This window comes from Pipistrellus kuhlii, unplaced genomic scaffold, assembly GCF_014108245.1.
Source record: "Pipistrellus kuhlii isolate mPipKuh1 unplaced genomic scaffold, mPipKuh1.p scaffold_m20_p_1, whole genome shotgun sequence".
NCBI lineage: Eukaryota > Metazoa > Chordata > Mammalia > Chiroptera > Vespertilionidae > Pipistrellus > Pipistrellus kuhlii.
The window spans coordinates 128,826,004-128,847,719 of NW_023425404.1; the positions used below are offsets into that span (position 1 = coordinate 128,826,004).

Consider the following 21,716-nt stretch of genomic DNA (forward strand, 5'->3'; position numbering starts at 1 on the left):
TTCTTTCAGGATCAGAGGGAGGTGGAGAAGCCCTGAGGGGCTATTGGGGGTGGCAGCTGCCATTCTCACCTGATGATGGCACCGAGCAATCAGAGTCATCAGGGCTGGGGCCAGGATCCAGCAGTGGGTGCAAGCACCACATATGATCATGGCATGGGGGAACAAAGTATTTTCAGTAACCACTAGAAGCTTGCCCCAATGACAGCAACTGGTGCTCTGCCTTAGTCTGACACCTCTGCTCACCTGCTCCAGCATCCCTCCATAGCCCATGCCTGTCATATTCTGCCCCTGCCCCTGGTGGTCAGAGCACATCATAGCAACCGGTTATTCTGTTGTTCCGCCATTCTGTCTATTTGCATATTAGCCTTTTATTATACAGGCTAATCTATAGGAACATTTGTTCTTTTTGGCATCATCAGTACTATTGTACATTTATCCTTGGCACAGTCATAGCCAGCAGGACCTGGAGATGGCCATCTGAAATGTCATGGTTTTTTTCAAATTGATGAGAGAGAGCAAGAGCAAGAGAGAAAGAGAAAGAGATAAAAACATTGAGCATAACCTGCAACTTTTAGTTATTCGAAGACATTCCAACCAATGGAGACACCCGGCCAGGTTTCTTTTTGATACTTCTTAGCCATTTCCAATTAAGAGTCCCATCTAAGCCCTAACGGGTTTGGTTCAGTGGATCGAGCATTGGCCTGTGTACTGAAGGACTTCAGGTTCGACTCCAGTCAAGGGCATGTACAATACCTTGGTTGTGGGCATATCCCCAGTGTATGGGGGGGGGGGGGGGGGGGGGGGGGGGGGGCGCGCAGGGGTGCAGGAGACAGCTGATCAATGTTTCTCTCTCTGTTGATGTTTCTAACTCTATTGATATATTCTCCTCTCTTCCCTCTCTGTAAAATATCAATAAACTGTATATTTTTTTAAAAGTCCCACCTAAGCCTGATTACCAAAAAGAGAATAATGAGCCCCAATGTTCTATCAGTTCTTTTCTTATTCTTATTTTTTCTCTCCATCTTTAATATTGTTTTGGTTCTGTTGTTTCCTGGGAGTTTTGATTGTTATGTCTCTCAAGTCACTTTTAGTTTAGAACAGTCCTAGATTTTGATTCCATATTACTGATTTGTTAAAGAAATAAGTTCAGCGTTCTACAAAATGTCCCACAATTGGGTTTGTTCCCTATATTTCCTATAAATTTATAGTAGAATCAGACATTGGATTAGATTCAAGCTCAAAAGTTTTTGACAAGTGTACCTTAGGAGGTTCTGTGTTCTTTAAGGGAGCTATAGAAACAGTCTCTTTCTGGAGGATTCATCCACGTTGCCAAATGGACTAAACAGTGTCTCTTTAATGAAGAGACATTTACAAGAAAATGTTTTCAGCCCTTACAAGAGGGGCTGGTATTAAACTTAATGAATTAAAGACTAAATATAAATTTCTAATGGGTAAAAATATATTGTTTAAACTTTTGTGTTATAAGAGTGTATTTCGTTTTTTTATAGGAAGAAATCTTTCTTGTTTTCTGCTCTGTACGCTGCCTTTATCTTCGGCGGTCGGCACCTAATGAACAAACGGGCGAAGTTTGAGTTGAGGAAGCCGTTAGTGCTCTGGTCTCTCACCCTCGCTGTCTTCAGGTAGGTTTTTTTCATTTTCCTAATGAAATCCATCTATTTCATCAGGCTTGGCTGAAGGAAGCTACAATTGAGCATTTTATCTTACATCTCATATTTTCAATTATTGAATAGATTAAGAACATAAAGCCCTGTCCAGAGAGAAAGCCTTCATTGCTACCAAATTCCCCACACTGCACTCAGTCTCGTATTTTAAGAACTCTCAGGCCATCTTGTCCAAACTGCTCTCATTAGCAATCCAGTTTACCTCTTAGGACTAGAAATAGTGCTTCGATTTACGCGTTTCATTGCATAAATTTAGATGAAGGGCTAACGTGAAAGCCACACCAGTCAACTATAGAAGTCTACAGTAGAGCATAAGGTTTGAAAAATGGCACCAGACATGAACAGATGCTGGACAAGTATCTCATTAGACCAGAGAATTATTTTGTGCATCCCCTAGTCACCCTGCACCTTATTGCCTGCGCTGATTCGCAGGTATGTATTCCTGCAGCCAGCTTACTTTGTATCTGATGGAACTCATCATAGAGGCTGTTAGGATCAGGCCTAGTCTCAGGGGCTTCTGCCAGCCAATATCCAGTCTCATTCCTAGAAGCTTGAAGGAGCATTGTGTAATATTTGGTAATTGAGGCATTCACAACACTAATTATAATTAGCACACAACTGGGATCCAAACAAATGCCAGAATTCACCCTCAGCACCGACAAAGATACCCGCTCTATTGGTGTTTTTCTTGTCAAAACCAGCAAGTTTATAACTAGGCTGCTCGAGTAGGGAGAGTTGATGTAGATATACTACAAAATAAAAAACTATTCATTTTAATGCTTATGATTTTATTTTTATTATGTTTTTATGATGGTATGTTTTCATATTACATATTAACAGTCCCACCACTAAGCAGAAGTAGATGGTAGGATTAAAAGCCACATTAGTCACTGCGTCGTAATAAAGATGATCGGGAAGAGGGTCTTCACAAACCCCAATGACCTGTACATTTCCGCTATGTTGGTTCGCTGCATCTAAACACTCATTGCTTGCTACTACGGAATAGACTCGGTTTTTGGTGCATTTTGTGAGGTACGCATGGTTTAGATCTGTCACTAAAGACTTCTATTTCACTCTGTGTTAGGGCATGATTCTCTAACACAAAGTAGCATTTTTATTTATACTTAAGGTTCATAGAATATGCCTCCCCTAAAGAATTTGATATTTGAGGAAAATATTATCTTTATTCTAATGATGTTTTTCAGTATTTTACAGAGTTTTCAACATCCCTTGTACCTTTATCATTTTTTTCTATAAAACTTTAATACATATTAGAAGATGCAGAGAAAAGAGTACATAATATAGCCCTTATCCTGCTTTAATAATTATCAGCTCTGGATTAATCTTTTTTCCTCTATATCCCTACCAACTTCCCCTTTACCCCAAATTATTTGGAAAGAATACAAGCTGAAATATGTCTGAATTAAATAATATTATTTTTATAAGTACTCATTTTAAGAAACTAATCAAAGTATCATTACCTCTCCAAATTATTAATAATTCTTTATTCTTCTTTCGTGTTCAAATTTCTCCAGTTAGTCTCAAATTATTATTATTATTTTTTTTTACAAAAATATTTTTAAGAATCTGGATCAAAATAAGATCCACACATTTCCATTGGTTGATTTATTTTAAATTAGAGGTTACCACTTTTCTCTCCCACATCCTTTCCGCCTCTTCCCCCTCCATCCTTTGAAGATCATTTACCCTTAGACTGCCCCCCAGATGGGATTTTGCTGGTTGCATTTTCTATCCTCTGTATTTATTAGCTGATAATTAGATCTAGAAGTTTGATTATATCCAGGTTTAATATTTGACTTTATATAAGTAGAAACTTGCCTTTATCACTCTTCAGTTATCCTGAGGTTTGTATAGTTATTACAGAAAAGTCAGGATAAATGCTTGATTCGTTGATATACAGTATTTAGCCATTTAAAAAAATGATTTGCTTACTTAGCATGTAAATAATAACTGCTTCTTTTTAAACTATTAGTATGAACTCATGGATTGATAGTCTATGTGTCAGTGATTTTGAAATGAATTTGATTTTGCTATATTTTAATTCATTATTGTTATTTTTTTGGCTACTAAATTATCCCATCTTTGGCCAGTGGGAATTTTTTTCAAGCTGACTCCTGAATCTTTTTCACACACACTGACTAGAGCTCCTCGCTTGATTCTTTGAGGGTGATGACAAGATGTTCCAGTCCAGGCATACTGCATATTCCTTGTTCAGAACTGGAATTAGCCATTAATAATGACTCATTTACTTTCCCCTTCAATGCATATGTAACAGTCATTAACAATACCTTTTTTAGAACGACAAGTTTTTTTTTTTGTTTCCTCTTCTATTTTCTTAATTCTGTTAGCTATTTTACTTCCTTCAGAGCCATGTTTTTGTATAAAGTTTTAAACACTAGAACTATATAGAGTAGTCTGAGCATGAATAGTCTAGGGCACATGTGTCAAACACAAGGCCCGCGGGCCAAATCTGTCCCGCCAGGCCTTGCAATGTGGCCCGCACCGCGCTGTCATCACTGCACTCTGCTGCGTTTCCATCACAATGACAGTTTATGACTGTTCAGTAAACCATTTGGCCCGCGATTTAGGCTGCATTTTAAATTTTGGCCCCTTCTCTGATTGAGTTTGACACCCCTAGTCTAGGGTCTTGTAAAAATTGATCATAACATTCTAATCAGGAATTTGGAAAATAGTGATAATGGAATACTATTGTTGTGTTAACTGAGCATGGTTTCATGTTAGGAATAGTATACTGAGGTCCTCCATGCTTACAGAATTCTGGTTGACAATGCACAGAATATTTTAAATATAATGCTTATGTAAGTTTTACTCTTAGACATCAAACTTCTATATGTTGTTTATTAATACCTTCAAGTATTTGTAAAAGTATCTAAAATGATACTATAATATACTCACTTCTTACCTCTGTGGAAAGGCAGAGGAGATATGCTCTTACTCAATGACTACTGTTTACTAGAAAATAAAACAGAAACATTCAGTGCTTGTAGAGCTTGTTTCTAGTGGACTCGCAGTTTGGAAATTGAAAGGATTAAAACTTTTCCTCTTATGTGTTATCTTCTTATTCAAAACAAATGAAGCAACTATAATCATGAGGTTGATAAGAATTTGAATCAATATCTAGATAGATCCAATTAATAAATCTCAATTCTGAGTAGTGTGTATTTATTATTCTTTGCATTTTCCTGCATTTACATTTTCTAAAATATACATACATACATACATACATACATATATAATTTCATATATGCAGATCTAGAGAATTTCAAGTGATGGTTGCTCTTTTTATTTTGGAATCCAAATACCTTTTGAATGAAGTTGATATAAAAAATCAAAAATAGCCCTAACCAGTTTGGCTCATTGATAGAGCATCGGCCTGCGGACTGAAGGGTCCCAGGTTCAATTCCGGTGAAGGACATGTACCTTGGTTGCGGGCACATCCCCAGTAGGGGGCGTGCAGGAGGCAGCTGACTGATATTTCTCTCTCATCAATGTTTCTAACTCTATCCCTCTCCCTTCTTCTCTGTAAAAAGGTCAATAAAATATAAAAAGTAAGCTAATCCTGAAAACAGATGTGTTTAATGAATAAACTTTTCTATTTTGGTCATATAGGATAGCATTGTAATTATAAAACTATATTTTTGTAGAAAATGTTGAATGGTTCTTACCTTACTATAATTCACAAATTTTCAAGCTCATCTGAAAATAGTGACTATGGAAGGTTAGAAATTCCTTGCTCAGGAGACATTCTTGTAGTAGTTGGTCAGCATCCACATCACTTTCACTACATTTACTCTTTAATACTACTGCATACCATTGATTTGGAAAAAGAAAAAAAGAGACAGGAATCAGACCTTTCAGTTAGAGGAATTAGAAAATCACTGAAAAGGTATTTTTGTGTGTGTGTATTTTGCTGCTTAAGAATAATTTCTTTCTCTCACCTTGGCAAGCCAGAAACCCCACTATGTCTAATTTCCAGCTGTCATACATTTTGTTTACTCATGGACTAAGACAACTAAAATTAGAAATTAATTTGGATATACAGAGTACTTAAGCAAAAATTAAAACCCTATTTCCATACCAGTCTAGTTCAGGGTTTTGTTTTGTTTTTTGTATAGTTTAGCAAGAATTACTTGTAGAATATTTTTCTACAAGAATGTTAGATGCTGACTGAATATGATAATAGTCTTCAGAAACACCACAATCAATTTAATTTATTGAAATCTGTCATAATTTTTGATGGTGTAGATAGAAAATGATCAAGTGAATTTTCACCAGGCATGAAATGCATTCAATTCATTTGAGAATCATTTCTCTGGGTTTTGTTTGTTTGTTTGTTTGTTTGTTTGCAGTTTCTTCCCATTACCCGCACCTTTTCCCCACTTTCAGATCCAAATCACCAGTTTCTGGTGTCTGTCTTTACAAATATGATTGCGATGAATACTCTGCCCCCTACTTCCAACCTGCACACACCTCCCCCCACCCTTCAACCTAAGGACAAGCATTTCCTTGCTTATGTGATTAGATAATTCCATGTGCATTTTGGCCCTAGATGATTGGACATTTTTTTGAAAATTTCTGGTGATTTGAATCAGTAAATCCTCTAGACGAGATTGTTCCTTACGGCAAATAGCAGCACACACTCTGAGGTGCCTATAATCCAGTCATCTCAGATACTGCTGAGTCATTCATTCATGCTGCTGTGACATCTCAGCTCTGTTCCTACAGGTGCTTTGTAAGTAATTTACTCTGTGTAAAAACTCCTAAATTGGGTACATACGTGTGTGTTTCTGATTCAAACAGCCTTTCTCAGAATGTGTCTGGCAGGGTTTTCTTCTCATTGGCAGCAGAAGGAGTTCCAGGAGTCTTCTTCTAGGTCTCTGACCCAGAACAGGTCAAAGCAAGGGCTCCGGTCAGTGCACATTAGAATGAGATAATGACTTTGTGCTGCTTATTTTTTATGCTAATACACACTTGCGTCAAATTTGCTTACTCACATTTCCTGTGATTCACTCTGGCTCCAATTGTTTTATCCCTTATTTGCACAAAGCCAGATGTTCTGTACTTAGTAGTTTGATTTCTTGTCTCATTGTTAACTGACAGCTTTCCCTGTTGTAAAAAATTTTTGTGAGTTTATTTGAGCCAAACTGTTGACAATTAATTGCCAGAAGCAAAATCTCAACACATTGAGACAATGCTTCCAAGAATGGCGGCTTTTCACTTAGTCTTATAAATATCCATCAAAGGAGATGTAAGTGGGTGACATGAAATCCATTGGTGATAGATTAGGGAGGTGGGAGAAAGCAAAGGTGGGGGAACCTCTGGGATTGGATTAAAAGGTGAAATGATAGACACATGCTCTTTTACTTAGATGGGTATAGATAGTTAACAGTGGACAATTATTGATAAAAATAACAATGAAGGAATTTATGGTTTCAGCCCTGGTGCCATTTGTTGTGCCCTGAAGGGTCCAGGAAAAAAGGGGAGTTACAAGTTACACTGACTTTCCACAGTTGTGTTATCTTGGATACAAAAAGACAGTAGGCTCAATAAAGTTCAAAGTTGATTTGCAGGGAGGATCTTGGCCTAGGACAGTGGTTGGCAACGTTCCCGAGCCACATGAGGCTCTTTGGGCCTTTGAGTGTGGCTTTTCCACAAAATACCACGTACCCTAATTAAGTTAAATACAACGTACCTACCTATATAGTTTAAGTTTTAAAAAATTTGACTCTCAAAAAGAAATTTTAGTCATTGTACTATTGATATTTGACTCTGTTGACTAATGAGTTTGCCAACCACTGGCCTAGAACATGACTACTAATACATACTACTAGTATAAACTGCTTTCTAATTAAAGGTTTTAATTTCAAACCATCATTTGTGGTTACTTTAGGTTTCTTGAGTTTGCAAGTCAAGTTAGCATGTGGCCCCTTTTCATCCACAAAAGCAATTTTTTTTGCTGGCCATATTTTTATTTGTCATTAAATTTCATCATCAGCTTAAGAATAAAATATATTCAAGATGAATTGAAATCACTTTTTTTTTTTCTCTCAAGAGATTTCCATGAACAAAGTGTTTAAATGTAGCACCAGAAATGTTCAGAAAAGTATGTTTACCAGTGCAGAATGGCAGGTGAATGGTCTTTAATCAAATCTCACAATTTTATACATGCACACCTCAATATTTGATCATGGGAAAATTTATTGGCAATTGCCTTATTATTTTTAAGGAAACAACTATATAAGAAATCCAAGTGGAACTGTTCAGATGAGAAAGATAAGACATTTTAAAAACCCATATGGAAGGAATAAGTATATCATTGACCTGTTAAAAGATAAAACATTGAACATACAAGTTTCAGAATAACTTCATCCATTTATACTCTAACACTTTGTGTGTAGTATTTTGTTTTATGATTGCCAGGAGGGTCTCTCTTAACCCACATTATAGATAATGATCCCAGTCATAATGATATAAAGGTAATGGACATATAAACTATAAATGTCACAGGAGAAAAGCTTTTATTTGATCAATGACAGGTTATAAATTTTCATTTTCAAATGTACCACCAAGATGACAAAAATTACAACTCTCGAGAGCATGATGTTGACAAGTGATCAAGCTTCCGAACAATCCTGGGAGTGTGAAGCCATGAATGAAGAGTTCAGTCACCCGGCAGTTAACACTAGGTTTTCTTTGCTGACATGTATGTGGTAAAAGCATGAAATCATGTTTGAAAAGTTTAGGCTAGCGATTCTCTTGGTTTCTAGGGAGGCAGCGAGAGTGATGGGATCCCAGGAGGGTCTAAAGGAGGCTTCTGCTGCTTTTGTCAGATTTATGTCATCACAAAAAATCAAACAAGAAAAAGCTAACTGTTTGATACGAAGCATGGAGAGCAATTTTTTCTTAAAGTTGAAAGCAAATAATGAAAATAATCTATTTTTCAAAAGAAAAGCTCACAATTATCATTTTATAAGATTCTGGTGAAATGTTGGTTTCCATTAAATAGAACAAGTTAATACCAAAACACAAACTTTGTGCCTTATTCACACACACATAGACATACACACGAATGGCAGACTTATAGTTAGACTTAAGGATATTTTTTTGTTTGGTTTCTCTTTTCTGACCATGACCTTGAGTTAAGTGTGTATGTAAACCCAGAAGGATAATTTGGGGAACTTTCTTTTTCATCCCTTTATTGTTCAACTCTTAAAGATGATCATTGTTAGTGTTTCTTTCTATTTTACACACAGACATACAGGCAGAGGAACATAGACAAATGGGAGTCAGATATTGCTCACTTAAACATTTGTTAATTGTCCCATTTTATCAGACTGTTTGGTTTATATGTCTACTCTACTTAAAAATATAAAATAATGATATTATTTATATCAGTTCCATCCTCTCTGGCTTTTGGGTCCTTTGGTCAAAGAAACAGCAATCATTTTGATTCTGATGCCATATTTATAAATTACAGCTATTGTCTCTCTCTCTCTCTTTTTTTTTTTAACTGAACCTGGCAGGTATATAGAAAAATTATTGCTTTCTGAAGACAGGTTGTATAAAAGTTTTCTTCACAGAATCAATAGATTTTTCTAAAAAAAATATACATTGCTAGAACATTTGCTCATTGAGACCTAAAACAACTGAGGCTAGGAATTAACACAACAGCCAGATGCCATAGCTGTTTCAAAGGTAGGTCACAGAATGACAGCAAAACCCATTTTGTTTTTCTTTGCACTAAGAGAAATATGAAGCATCTACATTGAATTAAAACAACAACAACTATGAAATAAAAAAGGCTAATAGAGAATAAAGGCAAAAAAAATTACTGCCATCAGAAAAACAAGCCCTACATTTACTTAGTACATCGAGTTGGCTGATATCCTTAAGGAACATCATGCTACCATTGTCATAAATGGAGATGACAGTGTCTAGTCTCAAAGACAATGGATTTATTCAGCATTTTGAGTTGTATTTGAATCCCTTTCCACCTAAGAGCAGCCAAAATACCCTCCACAATTCTGCTCTGTTTGAATACCAATTATTTTGGTTGATATTTAGCTCTGTTGACTAATGAGTTTGTCAACCACTGACCTAGCCCACTTCATTTGCAATGCATTTGATTTTTAGGTCTAAAACTGGATCCTCTGCTAGTCTCAAATCACAATACAGAGACAATGACTGAATCACTAGACTCTTTTTGAAACCAAGAATAATAATAAAGATAAGAAATGGCAACTCTCCGTCTTTTAAATGTAAAATAGAGCTTATAAACTGGGATTCATACATCCGAATTTACTCTGAATAGTCTTGGTTTTATGCCCATGGTCTTGGTGTAATTATCAATCTCAAAATGTCCCAGCTTGAATAGTAAATGATATGATTAGTCTATAACCCATGGAGAAAATTTGTTAGCTTAATACAATAGAAAAAGGACAAATATACAAATTGTTCATTAACTTGTCCCTTACAAATCTTTTTTTAATTTTTTTATTGTTGACCTCTCATCTGAAACTTGCTGTTCTGTTTATAATATTTCCCAACACCCAAATTTAAAATATTCAAACCAAGTCCCTTTTTGGTAACCCTTTAAATTTTCTCAAAATTGATCACCTAGTGAACATTTTAAATATACAAATTTAAAATATACAAATAACTTTTAACCCATCACCAAGTAGAATAATTCTTCTTAACTGCCCTGAGTAGCTGTCTATTCCTCTCCATTTCTACGCTGGACATTCCAGTCTCTGCCTACTTCACGTCACAGCTGAAGTATTGCAACTGCCAATTGCTATCTCCTGGGGAGAAGCCAGGCAAACAGACCTCACGCTGCTGTGCAGGTGGCACTTCGGGCTCTGGCAGGCTACCCTCCCTTCCCTTCGGCGGGCACCCATCGGCAGGCCACTCTGCTGCTCCAGACTGCCTGAGTGATCCATTTCCTTCCAAATTAAGAAAAACAATCCACTTACAGTGTAATGATCTAGTCCAAGTAAGGCAAGTATTTACATCCTGTGGCAGTTTGTTACAAATGTAATAAGTACTATATAAAGAGCCAGACCACCACCAAGGCCATTAATGAGAAGAGCTCCAGGCTACTGTCAGTACAGAAAAGGAACGTCCTCTCCAGCTCCCAGAACTGAAGACCACGTGATAAGCCTTTGCTTATTTGCAGTGGGAAATGCTATATTTAGTAGTAATTTTTTAATATATATTATTATTGATTTCAAAGAGGAAGGGAGAAGAAAAGAGAGCTAGAAACATCTACGATGAGAGAGAATCCTGGATCTGCTGCCTCCTGCACTCCCCACACTGGGGACCAAAACTGCAACCCGGGCATGGGCCCTGACCGGGAATCGAACCATGACCTCCTAGTTCATAGGTCAACACTCAACTACAGCCAGATGCCATGCCAGCCAGGCTATATTTAGTAGTATTTTTTATTCAGTATTTTTTCTAGTTTTTGAAGTGAAAATCCTCAGAAAAACACACACACAAACCAATCTTACTACCACAGATATGTATTGTTAATATTTTGGTGCATTCCTTTCAATAATTTAATATTAAGCTTGAGACTTTTTCACATAATTTTAATTCTCTGTAATCTAATATCTTTGAGCTTGGACAAAAGTATGACTTCAATAATATGTTTGTATTCCTGGTGCTATAACAACTTGAAACAGCTGATCTGTAAGACATTTTAAATAATTTCACCAAAATAAATTCCTGTTTATGTCTCCAGAATACTACAGCTTTGCTAAATCTTTTGAGAGAAATAACATGAACATTCTTAACCCCTGAAGCATTTGTGAAGGATTATTTTGAATAAGACTGAGTTAAGGATTGCTGTTCTTATAAGCTTCTTGTGTTACCTCACAAATCCTTAAATGATCATTTATGTTTAGCAGGGTTAAAAAAAAACAAAAACATAACTACGAGATTTTGAATCCTTAAAAATCTTCAGGCATAACTTTTTGTGAAATTGCATAACCTGGAATGCATCCAATGATCCTGACATCCATTCTTGAGTGTAGGTAACCAGAGTTGCAGACTGGCTGAAGGAAACATAGAAGTGAACAACATGGAAAAGTACTAGAAGCTTTTTTCTGGAGAGGCCGGAGAGTGAGCAGAGAATAAGTGACACATTGAGAGATGAAATGCCCTTTTCTTCAGAAGCCACGTGTCCCCAGGCAGGGAGAGGAGGACTGTAGGAAAGACGGGATCAGGGCTCAGTCAAGAAGCCCTGGCCGCTCGCCCCAGGGTAACCCTCTGCCGTGAGAGAAATGAAATCCTCCTCCTACGTATGATGTCTCTCCCACACGAAACAGGGATCGCAGGCCTCCTCTGACCTCATTCTTCTTGAAAGTATTGGCAGTTCTTTCCTGAAAGCTGTCCATTTCTATTCTCTCTGTTTCAACCAAGAATGCCAACTAAGTAACAGCTCATCAATTTTGGATGATGCTGTGGGATTGACAGGTTGCCTAGATCCCGCTTGAATTTGCACATGAAATAGGGATCCCCGTTTTCTTCCTTGTAAACAGCAATCCTTTTCATTCTTGCTGCCAGTAGATGAATTTAATTGGTAGGTAGCTCTCCTCGGAGCTCATTGCCTACTATCTGTTTTTAAAAATGTGTAAGTGGAAGTAGTTAAGGACTGTTTGATCCCTTCTTATCATCATTTACATTGTCATAGTGGCTGGAAGTGGTCCTCACTGTACTCATTGTCACCCAGGACATGTCTTACAGCGCTCAGAGCCCCAGGAGTTAGAATCAACTATGTAATTAAAGTGATTGATTTGAGGCATAATACCCTGCTGCTCACATAATGCATTTTCCTAATCACGTGATAAAGCTGTCATTTTCTTTTATTCCTTTTATTTCATTACAAACGATGGACAGAGAAGAGGCTTTTGTGTGGTTTTGTTCTGAGAAGTGGATGAGCATCATCGACTCTGAAATGGATGTGCGAGGGGATGAAAGGAGCCGGGAGAGATTGTTCATTGATTCTAGGTGTTTGTGTTAGCCCAGAGCTGCAGCAGAAATCCTCAGTGCAGTTCAGGAGAATTGCCTGTGATTTGAAGAAGTGTATGAATCGCTAGCTAATTCAGAGTTCTCTTATGCAGAAGGCAAGGATTTGGGTTCTCCAAAAGAGTTTAGCTCTAAATTGGAGTTTATACAAGTTTGGTGCAAATAAATAAATAAATAAAACTAAAGAGGTATGGAGCAAGGCCTTTGAGCTCAGGAGAGGAGTCAAAAAGAAAAATTTAAATTCTGCCTTTAAAAAAGAACATAGTAAAAAGAAAAAGAAAAGCCCTGGCCAGATTTGCTCAGTGGGTAGAGTGTCTGCCTGTGAACTGAAAGGTCCCAGGTTAGATTCTGGTCAAAGGCACATGTCCGGGTTGTGGGCTTAATCCCCAGTGGGGGACTTGCAGGAGGCAGCCGATCCACCATATTCTCTCTCATCATGGAGGTTTCTCTCTGTCCCTCTTTTTTCCTCTCTAAAATCAATAAGAGCATATTTTTAAAAAGAAAGAAAGAAAAAGAAAAAAACAATAACATAGTAAAACAGTACAACTTTTTTTATCTTCAACAGAATGTTGGACACTGTGATTTCATCATAACTTCTCAAACTGGTTTTTGCCAGCTACTTCATTTTTTGCTAAAATCAAACCTATCTTTCATCACACTTACACGTGAAGGAATCACACTTGAGTGTTCTCTGATCTGCTGATTGCCACCTGTAGACTGTGCAGGAACAACTTCTCTGTGCTCCTTCGGACTTTTCCTTAAATTCACAGTGTAGAACTAGGTTCAGGTTTGAAGTCATTAAAGTTACTTTACTGCCCGTCTCCTCCTCACGATCATCATCGTCATCATCATCGTCATTTGGATGGCTGTGGCCGTGTCCCGTTGAGTTCTCTCTGGATAGGAGCACTACATTTCTAACAGATTGATTTGTGGTCTTGTTACAACAAAGACACTTTTAAAACAATGAACATTTTTTATTTTTAGGTGTTTTTTTTTTCCCTTCTTAATATGTTTTTATTCACTTTAGAGAGAGAGAAACATGGATGAGAGGGAACCATCTATTGGCTGCCTCCTGCACACCCATTACTGGGGATTGAACTCCAACCCAGGCATGTGCCCTGACCTGGAATGGAACAGGCAACTTGGTGCATGGGACTACGCTCAGCCAACCGAACCACACAGGCCAGGACCAGAAGAATGAGCAAGGAGAAAAGTTGGCCTATCTGGCACAAAGTTCTCATTGGCAAGAACCTCATAAAATCCAGAGACAGATCAGCAGCTAATTTCCTGATCCTCTGTCTGTGTCTCAAAGAAAAACAAAACACAAAAAAACACAAAAAAACAAAGAAAGAAAGGCATAAGATCTATTAGAAGTGAATTTTAATTATTAGGAAACTGAGAAACGTGACATTGGTTCATTCCCAAGACTGCCAGTGGAAATGGATACCAGGTTTGTAGCAGTCTTGGATATAGTGATTTTCAGCCAAATGCATGTGTCCACACACCACTATCCCCATATTTCTTCATGAAAGTAGATGACCTTATATTGCACTATTAATTTTGCCTATTTGAGTGTTTTATCCTAAATTAAATATATGGTTGTAATTTGAAGTGATTATCAGAGTAATATTTGTTAGAAGGAGAGGGGAAACTAAAATTCCAAATTAAAAAAAGACTCTATTTTTTAAAGGAAAAAAAATCCGTTGCTGAAATGCTAAGTTAAATTGTAGGGTCCCTACATTAAAGTAACGCACTCAGGTAATAATACCCAAGTAAGTTCCCATGTTTTCACTTGCTCTTTTTGCATCCAGCATTTTATAGAGAGTATGTTCCCGCTCATTTTAATTCTCATTAGGTATATCAGCCTCAACACCTGGTGCTGGCTTTGGTGAAAACAAACTAAAAGTAGGTCCATTGAATCCTGACCACCTGGTTCATCAGTCAATGCTCAACCACTGAGCCACACTGGCCAGGTTGAAACCTTTGAATTGGAATGACTAAAGGGCCTGGAAGCTTCTAAACTAATACCATTTGTTCCTTAAACACTTCTAGGCAAAACCCTATGAGCTGTTCTATAAATCCTAAACGATTTATAATTTAACACACTCTTCAAAATCGTTAAAACCATGTATCTGTAACCCTAATTCAAAAGGGCAGGAATGTGATAAAGGAAAGAACCAAATGACTAACTGTTAAGAACAACAATAACAAAAGAAAGAGCAATCATCTGTTTAAACAAAGCTACCAGAAATCACGGTGATTAGGAGTGTTTTACACTGAAAACCAACCAGAAAATAGGAGTAATTTATTTTTCTTAATTAACTACTTCATAAGTTTTAGGCGATTGTTTCTAGATGCAGCTTAAATAACTACACAAACACGGTCCCAGTGAGTTCCCTGCTGGGATATCAGTGACAGGTGCACACTAACAGCTATTTCTGCAGAATGAGGAAGAGTGTCAGAGGCAGCTGAGCTTGCAAACCTTCCAGTAGTCTTTTATTGTTTCCTCCACCGGCTCAAGTCCAAAGTGAGAATAATTACCCTTAGGACTGCCAAATTTCAGGCTGTTCAGATAACCCTGGTCTTGTAATAGGAAAGAAATGTGAGCCAAGGTGCAAAAAGAGTGACTGAATTTTATTTTTAAAAAAATATTTCTCATATATTTCACGGAGCAGTTTTTTAGAAGTGGTCCATTTTCTTTGACTAAGAGTTGGCAAATAAGAGAATAACGTGGTTTAAAAAAAACAAACACACACACCACAAAATAAAGGAAAGAGAAAACCAGGCATTATCTGCATACTCTTAGGCTGCTATGGTAATAAAAGAGTTGAGGATTTTAACTGGGCTTATCTTCCAAAAAGTTTTTAAGTTACTCTTAATTTAAAGTAAACAGTTCCCTTCTATTGAAAATAGAGAAGTTAGAGATTTTGCTCTAATTTCCAATTCTAATAGCCAGTTTAGATGTTATAGCATTTTCACAACACACTTGTGAAGAAAATACTATTATATGGAAGTCCTTGAATATTTCAAAATATTTCAGTACTTTCATAATTCAAAGTCAATTTTCTCACAGGAATAATTTTAAACACAACACATAAATAAATATCTAATAGTAACTTTGGATTGTGTCTAACTTTTGTTCCATCATTTGAAAGTTCTTGTTTTCTGACATATTTCTCTGTTCCACCAGTAGCACTCCTACTTAATAAACACTGGATGGCATGCTTATAATTTACCAACAGTGATTGTTAGAGTGACAACCCAGTAGTCACCAAAATCACCCTTAGGACTTCTGAGGCACCTAAACAACAGACTGTTTCCCAAAATAGTGCCCAGCAATGTGGGGATTTCCGTCCCTCACTAATGTGGCACTCCAATATGACAGTATTATATCAGTTGGGTCACCTCTTTTGAAATTATTATTTGATTCTTGAGTATGTTTTAGATGTTGGGATATATTAGTATATCCTTTATGAATATTATATGTGGACTGTGGCCCAGTGCCCAAAATTCATGCATGGGGGCGTTTCCTCAGTCCAGCCTGCACCCTCTCCAATCTGGGACCCCTTGAAGGATGTCCTATTGCTGCTTTACAGGGATCAGGCAGGGATGGCATTGGGGGCTACCAGGCCTGCAGGGGAGGGCAGTTAGGGGCAATTGGGTCAGCAGGGGAGCAGTTAGGCATCAATCAGGCTATCAGGGGAGTGGTTAGTGGGTGATCATGCTGGCAGGCAGAAGTGGTTAGGGGCAATCAGGCAGGTGAGCATTTGGGAGCCAGCAGTCCTGGATTGTGAGGGAAAAAAACTGCCCGATTCCACCAGACAGTCAAACATCCCTCAAGGGGTCCCAGATTGGAGAGGGTTCAGGCTAAACTGAGCTACACACCTGCCCTGTGCACGAATTTTGTGCACTGGGCCTCTAGTAAAATTATAATGGTTGTATCATGTTGATAGGATCATGACAGATTTATTCTATTTCCTAAATTTTCCAAAGTATATAAGCTTTTATTAAATTGTGTTTTTTTGTTTTGTTTTGATGTTATTTTATTATTTAAAGTATTACATAGTAATTCATATGTCTCCTTTTTCCCCCCATTGACATTCCCCTGGCCTCTTCTACTCCCCCGCCCCTTCCGTACATGTTTTTTCATAAAGCTCATCAAACTCCCAGACAGGATGGCCTATGTACCTCCTATGCAAAGGCTCAATACAAGGAGTAATCTTTGACTTAACCCTCATCTACTTAGGTTGGCTCTGGGGGTCCTTTGTGGAAGGTTCTCGATAACCCACTATCAGCATCCTCTTTAGCTTTTATGGACCTATGACATCTCACAGTTTCTCAGCAATGCCCTGTTCCACCTCCTCATGTCCGACCTATAAAAGTTGAAGTGTCTTAGGACTCAGTTGTGTGGTTCCTTCTCTCTTCTATTTACATTATTTTTCTAAAAGATCTCATCTCATTAAGCCATGTTTAAATATAAGTTAACTCCCAAATTAAAGTTTCCAGTCCTGATCTCTTCCCTAAACTCTAAATGTCCCTTTATCTGAACGCTACTTCATCTTCACTTGAATGTTTGATAGGCATCTCATCGCTAATATTGCTATATAGAACTCTGCCAGGCTGTCTAAGCAACTGTGCTGCCCAAATACATACCAAATTTACCTACTTTTTTTCTGTTCATATCCATTGTTAACCATATTCGAGACACCATCATCTCATTTGGCTATGGGAGATATAATACCCTTCTAAATATTATCCTTGGTATATTTTTTATACAATATAATGGTAAATTCTTATCATTATGTAATATTATAATAATTATACACTTCTTAACTATTAATATTATTAATTGTTATACTGTGTCTTATATTACAGACCATTCTCCACAGTCTAAATTTTCATTAAAAACATAAATCACATTGTGCCACTGTAGCAAAAATAAAATCTATTTTATGATGTATTATTAATTAGTAATATTATCACTATAGCATGTAAACTCTTAAAAGGCCCTACAAGATGCAGTTCATGCCCACTGATGAACTGCATTTCATTTCAGCCCCTGTCACTACCAACCTCCTTCAACTTGGACCTCACACATGCCCAGCTCATTCCTGCTGTGTTGTTGTCTAGGTTCTTCTCCAGGGCTTGCCGGGACCGGCTCTTTCTCATCAGCTCATGTCTCACCTCCTCTCAGAAGCCTTTTCTGATCTCAGCAGATCTTCTTGTCCCAAATCTCTAGTCATTGTCATCTCATCCAGTTTTATTATCTGGCACTGAACACAATCTGAAAATTTTAAGCTAATTTTTTTATGTATTTTCCCCTCCTTCCACTGGAATAATTGGCTCCATGACAATAAGTTCCTTGTGTTTTTCTTTGCATCTAAAAATCACTCAGCACCTAGTAGGCATAGAATTTTGTGATCATCTTTTTATTTGTAGTATATCATGTACAGAAAAATTTGCAAATCCTAAAAGTAAAGGTGAATGATTTTTTAAATGAAGTGAACTCAGTCATGTGGTCCCCATGAAGATCAAGATTATAGAACATTACCAACACCTCAACAGCTTCTCTCTGAGGCTTTGTTTATTTCCTATCTCCCCTGAAGTAACCACTACTCTGACTTTTCTCATCAAATTAATTTTGCCTGAACTTCATATGAGCAGAATCATACAATATATGGTGGTGTGTATGGTTTCTTTCATCCAGCATTATATTTGTGAGAACCATCCATGTTTTTGCATATAGCCATCACTCATTTTTGTCATTACTGTACAGTACTTCATTTATACTTTTTATTTCACTATTGTAAGTAGACATTTGGGTTGTTTCTATTTTGGGGATACAAATAATGCTGAGGTGAACATTTTTATACCTGTCTTTTTTTTGTGCACATTATATTGGCATTTCTTTTGGGGATACACTTAAGAGAGAATTTGCTCAGTGAGCCAAATAGCTTTCCAAAGGGTTTGTACCAATTGATGCTCCTACCAGCAATTGGTACAATTGGTACAGCAAGTGAAAGTTCTAATTGCTCTTCAGTCTCACTTGCTATTGTCAGTTTTCCCAATATAGTCATTTTGGTGGGTGGCTTACTTTCTCCTTTTGAAATAAATCAGCTGTCTGGATGGATAAAGTCTCAGAGAATTTAAAAAAAAAAAAAAAAAAAGAATAAGCACAGATGTAAGCAATCTGATAAAAATCAGAATTTTCCAAAGGGTAGCTATGCTCTCTGATTTTGCTTATGTTGGATACCAGATTATTGTCACAATGTTCAAATGTTTACTAGCTCTGATATGTAACAATATCTGTAGGGGGTCCTTAATTTGAGATTTCTATGGAGCTACTTAAAGGGTTTGTGGCTAGTTGTCTAGATAATTATATATTGAAAATTTGATATAGCTTATCATACATATACTAGAGGTTCATTGCACAAAGATTTGTGCAATAGGCTTTCCTTCCCTGGCTGCCCGCACCGGTTTTCCTCTGGCATCTGAGACCCAGGTCTTCGCTCCAGCCACAGCAGAGAAGCCACGCCTTGAAGCTTCTTGGCTGTGGCTGCAGCAAAGAAGCCAAGCCTCTTTAGTCTTCAGCCTTCCCTTCAAGCCCCCTTATGCAAATTAACCTGGCATCTTTGTTTTTTGTTAATTTGCATACTTGCTTCTGATTGGCTGGTGGTGTTGCATATGTATGGTCAATTTGCATACTTATCTTTTTGTGTGTGTGTAGGTAGTTATAAATAGTCACAATAAGTTACAGAGATGTGTTCTGATTTCATCCTCATCTTCTCATGCTTCATTGCATTCTAGTCAGACATTTATACTGTCCTCTCATACTCATCACTAATTCTTCATCTTTACTTATAAATGGATTTGGTGTATGATGTTAAATGTTGAGTCATTATCAGACAATTTCTTTATCTCTTTCTGGTGTTGCTGCTGGCTATGACTGTGTGATACTGATGAGTTTTCTGTTTGGCTTGTTTTATGTTACCATCTTTGTGATGCAATAATTCCATGCAAAACTACTATGGCTGTTATAGTTTTGATCAAGTTGGCTTGCATTCTATTATCTCTTTAGTGTTGGAAACTTTGCTTTATTTCAGGAACTAATTTTAGCACTTTTATCAAAGGTACATGCCACCTATATTTGAACAATTTGATTTCTTTTTTATTCCAATATTTTAAAAGTTTTCTACATACTAGTATATAAAAGCCTAAGCAACAGTCTGACCATTTGACCTGTAGCTATGACTGGGAGATACCTAAGACTCTTCCAGTACTCTCTTATTTTAAGTAAATTTGCTCTCCAAGTAATAAAGATGGAACAATGTGATATTTGGCCTTAGGCCCATTTCTTTGGTTTTTACTCCAGCCCACCGGAGAGAGAACCCATGACCATAATCCTTTTGATGACATAAGGGACTTAGTGGCTCACTTGCAATTCCAGTTGCAGGAGTCAAAGGAATAGGGCACAACTTGACCTAGGGATCCAGTGAAGTCCAGGGTCAAGGGATGTAAGACATCCTCTCACTCCATCACTTTCTTCATGTCTTTGCTTAGATGTCACCGTATTATTGATATGCTATATCTAAAATAACAACCTCCGTTCCCACTCCCTATCATCTGGTATAGTACACATTTTCAAACATACTACCTCTTTTCCTGCTTTAAAACTTAAGATGCAAGCCGAAACCGGTTTGGCTTTGTGGGCAAGAAATGTGAGACCTATCTGTTGAGTTTATTTTTCCTGGTGCAGACCCAGTAACTAATGCCACATCCACATTGTCTCTAAACTTCTCCAGGTCCTGAAGTTTTAGGCCTCTCCTTCAGCCAAAATAATGCTTGGCACATATATAATGCTCAGGAAATAATTGGATGAATGAATGATTAATTAAAAACTTCTGGTCCTCTCCTGTTCAGAACTCTTTAAAAACCTGGATTATCTACAAATCTATCCATGGAAAATTTACCTAACACTCTAGGAAGAGTAAGGGAGTTTCAGCCATTCTCTCCTCCAATCACATTTGTCTTCTAACGTTCAATTGAGAAATATGGGCATTTTTTGAAGAGATGGAGAAGCAGAAGAATCTGTATTTAGAAACCCAGAATTTTGAAGGGATATGAGTAAGGGAAGGGAAAGGAGCAAGATCAAGGGAGAAGGCCAAAACGTGAGCTTAGAAAGGCCAAACACAAACCAACTACCTCCCACCTATATTCTAGGCTGTATCTTTTCAATTCTTCTCTCAATCATTAGATGGAAGTCGAGTTTTCCTCCAGAAGGGAGAAAAGCCTTAAAACTCAAAGCCTCATCCTCGTTTGGATGGCTGGGAAGTGAGGGGCAGAGGTGGAGGGATACTCAGCACACATTCATATTTGATGATGAAGTAAGAAGACCTTCTCCCCTGAGGAAAGTTAGAGGCCGGGAGAGTTCGGCTTTGCATTTGGAAAGTTCAATAGCACAGTTTTCAGATTGTTTGTTAACATTTTGTTTTTATTGTCCAATCCTAGTCAAATTCATAACTATTGTCGTTCACAAATACCTATTGAGTTCCTATTATTCATAAAGTGCTCAAGGGCCCAGGGTAATTCACATGCTTAACCCACTTCCAGCCTTATGTCCCAAAGAAAATTTGATACAGCTTATCATATATATAAACTTTATATATAGAGAGAGTGGGAGGGGGGCAGGGGGGGGAAGATTATTATGATCTCTGAATAAATAATAATCTGGCCCCTCAGTGTATATCCTATATAATCCTACATAATAAAAAGCTAATATGCAAATTGTCTCCTTGACCAGGAGTTCAACCAGCATGCAGGCTGGCCAACTGCCCATGTCCCCTCCTCTTGGCCAGGCTGGCCGGACCCATGCACGAATTCATGCACTCGGCCTCTAAAATATATATACTGAGTGGCCAGATTATTATGTGTTCAGAGATCATAATAATCTGGCCACTCAGTGTA

General features: G+C 37.5%; 1 protein-coding gene across 6 annotated transcripts in view; it reads left to right on the forward strand.

The window, feature by feature from the left end:
- The window catches only part of ELOVL6 (ELOVL fatty acid elongase 6), a 134,168-nt gene that overhangs the window by 84,449 nt on the left and 28,003 nt on the right, over positions 1-21,716 (forward strand). For all 6 annotated transcript variants that reach the window (XM_036408963.2, XM_036408973.2, XM_045589020.1 and 3 more), the window contains exon 3: positions 1,509-1,640. In XM_036408963.2, the coding sequence (XP_036264856.1) occupies positions 1,509-1,640 (132 nt within the window). The remainder of the gene's footprint in view (positions 1-1,508; positions 1,641-21,716) is intronic.